The sequence below is a fragment of the Boleophthalmus pectinirostris genome, unplaced genomic scaffold (genome assembly GCF_026225935.1).
Source record: "Boleophthalmus pectinirostris isolate CB_2022bp ecotype Guang Dong unplaced genomic scaffold, ASM2622593v1 HiC_scaffold_9, whole genome shotgun sequence".
Lineage (NCBI taxonomy): Eukaryota > Metazoa > Chordata > Actinopteri > Gobiiformes > Gobiidae > Boleophthalmus > Boleophthalmus pectinirostris.
In genome coordinates, this window is record NW_026571541.1 from 39,801,626 (window position 1) to 39,806,625 (window position 5,000).

The following is a 5,000-nucleotide window of genomic DNA, read 5'->3' on the forward strand; positions in this document are numbered from 1 at the left end:
GTTGGAGCTCTTGGGGTCGGTGCTCACTGAGACGCTGAAGAAGGGCTGAGCTCTGAGGGGACCTGACACCACCTTCAGAACCTCCATGAAGTTCTCCTTCTCCCACGGACCCGTGATGTTCCAGCCCCCGATCTGAGGAGCACAGGCACCTCACAGACCCGGACCCGGACCGAGACTGGACCGAGACTGGACCAGGTCTGGACCAGTCCCAGTCCCGGTTCAGTCCCAGTCTCAGTCCCAGTCCAGTCCCAATCCAGTCCCAGTCGAGTCCAGGTCCAGTCCAGTCCCAGTCCTGGTCCAGACCTTGTTGAGGAGCTGTGTGAGCGGCGCGGCTCCGAGTTCGTCGATTTTGGCCGAGTTTAGACACGACAGATAAAAGGCCTGAGTCTTTCTCTCGGCCTCACTGCCCCCGGAGCTGCTGCTGTTACCCCCGGGACCTGCGCCGGGACCCGCGCCGGGACCCGCGCCGGGACCCGCGCCGGACCCGCCGGGACCCGCGCCGGGACCCGCGCCGGACCCGCGCCGGGACCCGCGCCGGGACCCGCGCCGGGACCCGCGCCGGGACCCACGCCGGGGAACGTTCCATTCTCTGAGGACACAAGGACACAGGAGACAAGGACACAAGGACACAAGTGGTTAGGAACGTCCCATTCTCTAAGGAGACAAGGAGAGAGGGGGCGACGAGGGAGGAGACGAGGAAAGAGGAGACTAGGAGAGAGGAGACGAGGAAAGAGGAGACAAGGAGAGAGGAGACGACGAGGGAGGAGACGAGGAGAGAGGAGACAACGAGGGAGGAGACGAGGAAAGAGGAGACGAGGAAAGAGGAGATGAGGAGAGAGGAGACAGGAGAGAGGAGACAAGGAAAGAGGAGACGAGGAGGTTTATTACGAGGAGAAGAGTTTATTTTTGTAAAACCTTTGTAGAAACGGCTCTTTTAAGGTCGGGGTCAGAGGTCACACATCCAAGTCTGGGTCTGGGTCAGGGGTCTGGGGTCAGGGTCGGGGTCAGGGGTCTGGGGTCAGGGTCGGGGTCAGGGGTCTAGGGTCAGGGTCTGGGGTCAGGGTCTGGGTCAGGGTCAGGGTCTGGGGTCAGGGTCTAGGGTCAGGGTCTGGGGTCGGGGTCAGGGTCTGGGTCAGGGTCTGGGGTCGGGGTCAGGGTCGGTGTCAGGGTCTGGGTCTGGGTCAGGGTCTGGGTCAGGGTCTGGGTCTGGGGTCAGGGTCGGTGTCAGGGTCTGGGGTCGGGGTCAGGGTCAGGGTCGGGTCAGGGTCGGGGTCGGGGTCAGGGTCAGGGTCTGGGTCAGGGTCTGGGGGGGTCAGGGTCAGGGTCGGGGTCAGGGTCTGGGGTCAGGGTCAGGGTCGGGGTCAGGGTCTGGGGTCAGGGTCAGGGTCTGGGTCTGGGGTCCGGGTCAGGGTCGGTGTCAGGGTCAGGGTCTGGGGTCAGGGTCAGGGTCTGGGTCTGGGGTCAGGGTCAGGGTCGGTGTCAGGGTCAGGGTTGGTGTCAGTGTCAGGGTCGGGGTCAGGGTCGGGGTCAGTGTCAGGGTCGGGGTCAGGGTCTGGGGTCAGGGTCAGAGTCGGGGTCGGGGTCGGTGTCAGGGTCTGGGTCTGGGGTCGGTGTCAGGGTCAGGGTCAGGGTCGGTGTCAGGGTCTGGGGTCGGTGTCAGGGTCGGTGGTCAGGGTCAGGGTCGGGGTCAGGGTCAGGGTGTCAGGGTCAGGGTCGGGGTCAGGGTCGGTCAGGGTCAGGGTCGGGGTCAGTGTCAGGGTCTGGGGTCAGGGTCAGGGTCGGGGTCGGTGTCAGGGTCTGGGGTCGGGGTCAGTGTCAGTGTCAGGGTCGGGGTCAGGGTCTGGGGTCGGGGTCTGGGGTCAGTGTCAGGGTCGGGGTCAGGGTCTGGGTCAGGGTCGGGGTCGGTGTCAGGTCTGGGTCGGTGTCAGGGTCTGGGGTCAGGGTCAGGGTCAGGGTCAGGGTCGGGTGTCAGGGTCGGGGTCGGGGTCAGGTCGTCAGGTGGGGTCGGTGTCAGGGTCAGGGTCTGGGTCTGGGGTCAGGGTCAGGGTCGGTGTCAGGGTCAGGGTTGGGGTCGGGTCGGGGTCAGTGTCAGGGTCGGGGTCAGGGTCTGGGGTCAGGGTCAGAGTCGGGGTCGGTGTCAGGGTCTGGGGTCGGTGTCAGGGTCAGGGTCAGGGTCGGGGTCTGGGGTCGGGGTCAGGGTCGGTGTCAGGGTCAGGGTCGGGGTCAGAGGTCGTACCCAGCAGGTGCTTGAGCAGGGCCTGGTTCTGCTCCCAGATGCTGTTGAAGGTGGACCACCGCGAGCGCCCGTCGGGCAGAGGGTTCCTCCTGATCCACCCGCCGCACGAGAACTGATAAAAGTCCTGACACGGGTCCACGGTTCGGTCCATCGACTCCGACACCTGCGCCGCCACCGCCACGCACGCCCGCGTCACGCACAGAGACGAGCCTGAGGACACACCCGGACCCAGACCCGGACCCAGACCCAGACCGGGACCCAGGACCGGGGTCAGGGTCAGGACCAGGACTACAACTGGACTAAACCAGGTCTAAACCAGGTCTAAACCGGGACTAAACCAGGTCTAAATCGGGACTAAACCGGGTCTAAACCGGGACTAAACCGGGACTAAATCAGGACTACAACTGGACTAAACCAGGACTAAACTAAGGGTGTTTTCACACCGACAGTATTTGTTGCACCAAATGGTCCATTCGAACCAAAAGTGGTTAGTTCGGTTCGTTTGCGTTGGTGTGAAAGCTTCAATCGGACTCGGACCCGAACCAAATCAAGACCGAGACTCAAAAAAGAGGTGGTCTCGGTTCGCTTGAATCCACCAAATGACCAACTTTGGTGCGGTTCCTCTGGTGTGAACACGAACCCGGGTCCAAACCATAGACGTTATGGACAAACGGACTATTCCAAATGCATCATGGGAGAAACGCGTCTCCTCTGCCTGAAGTGACGCTGTACGACTCCAGCGCAGTAACAGGTTGTTGTCCAGACGCAGACGCGATTCATTTTCGAATCATTTTACCAACAATGGCCAATACAGAGAATGAAACACACGAAGATCAGAGCAAGAACCAGTGTGTGAACGTGTGGCTCCAGAGTGAGTCAAAGTTGGGGGTGTGTCCCCCTGTTCAGGACCTGCACACACAGAGACGACCCGGTGTCCCCCGTGATCACACAGCGACCAACATTTGTTATTTTAGGCTTTAATTAACCAAATAATTTCATGGCAATAGGCAATCGCCCATTCAATTGATACAACTTAAAAAAGTCCCTGTTTTTAGCCTAGTGTGAGAAATACAGTCGGACTAGATCCAAACCAGAGTCCAGAACCAGCGGGAGCGGCTCCGGTTCTGTCCGGGCTCAGAGGAGCTGGAGCGGGGAGCCTCGACCTGAGGAAGAACTTTCCCCGGGAAGAACCAAATGCACAGAGGACAAACGCTCAGAACAACATAGAACAAACCGAACTGGACTCACGCTTCTGTCCGGATGCTGCACCACCTCGGAACCAGCCACGATTCTGGAGCGCGGAGAATCGGAGCAGCACAGACCTGTAGTCCACAGCACATTCTCGCTTTCCCGCACGGAACCAGCGCGCAGACGACGGAACGTACCCGCTCGGACTCAGTCCATCAAGCACTGGTCTTTCTCGCCACCGTTTGGAACCAGCACATGGAGGACGGAGCCTCCGGACCATCTGACCAACGAACTGTAACAGACCAAGGACCAAGGACCAGACCCCAGCCCCGTCCTGAGGAGCTGTTGGCTGCTGCTGTTTCCCGAACTCTGGGCTGATGCGGTGAGTTTGTACAAAGTTCTACATGTTGCTGCTTTATGAGTTCATGGTGATAATTTGAGATGAGGACGACAGGCGGTTTTAACAGGAACATCGGTGTTGATAACTGGAGCATCGCTGTTTTACCGGGAAACAGAGACACGTGAATCGAACCAGTTTTGGTTCGTTTGCCGGTGTGAATTTTATTGCCTGGTGCGACCAAATAATCGAACTAGCGTGAAAACGACCTAAGACTGGAACAGGACTAAACCAGGACTACAACAGGACTAAACCAGGACTACAACAGGACTAAACCAGGACTACAACAGGACTAAACCAGGACTACAACTGGACTAAACCAGGACTAAACCGGGACTAAACCGGGTCTAAACCAGGTCTAAACCGGGACTAAACAGGGACTAAACCGGGACTAAACCGGGACTAAATCAGGATTAAAGCACGCCTGGGTTATGCCTAAACCCAGACTTGCCCCAGACCTGGTCTGGCCCCGGTCTGGCCCCGGTCTTACCTGATCCCAGCTGGAGTCCGAGCAGCAGCACACAGACGGAGAGCGACAGGAGCGACAGGAGCAGCAGGACCGCCAGCAGAACCTCGAGCCGGGTCCTCCTGCCCAGACCCAGACCGGACCTCAGACCGGACCCCGGACCGGACCTCCTGAAGCCCACCTCCACCTGGTCCTGCTCCGGGTCTGCGCCGGGACTCGAGCCGGACTCTGGGAGGGCATCTGACGCATCCTCGTCCTCCAGCGTCGCCCGTTTGTAATTAGACATCTGCAAGAGACAAAGAGTCACGCCCTGATGCCCCTGATGCCCCCCCACGTGCCCCTGATGCCCCCCCACGTGCCCCTGATGCCCCCCTGATGCCCCCCCACGTGCCCCTGATGCCCCCCCACGTGCCCCTGATGCCCCCCACGTGCCCCTGATGCCCCCCACGTGCCCCTGATGCCCCCACGTGCCCCTGATGCCCCCCCATGCCCCTTGATGCCCCCCCACGTGCCCCTGATGCCCCCCACGTGCCCCTGATGCCCCCCCACATGCCCCTCCTCTTTCTCCTCGTCTCGCCTTTTGTCTTCGTCGTCACGGAAACGGGAAGTTCAGGAAATGGGGCGTAAACAGGAAGTGAAGTTTATTTAAACTGACGCCCAAACAGAACTAAACCAGAACTAAACCAGGACTAAACCAGAACTAAACCAGAACT

General features: G+C 60.2%; 1 protein-coding gene across 1 annotated transcript in view; it reads right to left on the reverse strand.

Annotated features, from left to right (window-relative positions):
- Positions 1-5,000, reverse strand: part of ece2b (endothelin converting enzyme 2b) — a 31,332-nt gene that overhangs the window by 21,643 nt on the left and 4,689 nt on the right. The window contains exons 2-6 of the mRNA XM_055166656.1: positions 4,312-4,573; positions 2,237-2,446; positions 645-654; positions 304-418; positions 1-132 (exon numbers count right to left, since the gene is read on the reverse strand). The exon at positions 1-132 is cut by the window's left edge and continues 15 nt beyond it. Of these exons, the coding sequence (XP_055022631.1) occupies positions 1-132; positions 304-418; positions 645-654; positions 2,237-2,446; positions 4,312-4,573 (729 nt within the window). The remainder of the gene's footprint in view (positions 133-303; positions 419-644; positions 655-2,236; positions 2,447-4,311; positions 4,574-5,000) is intronic.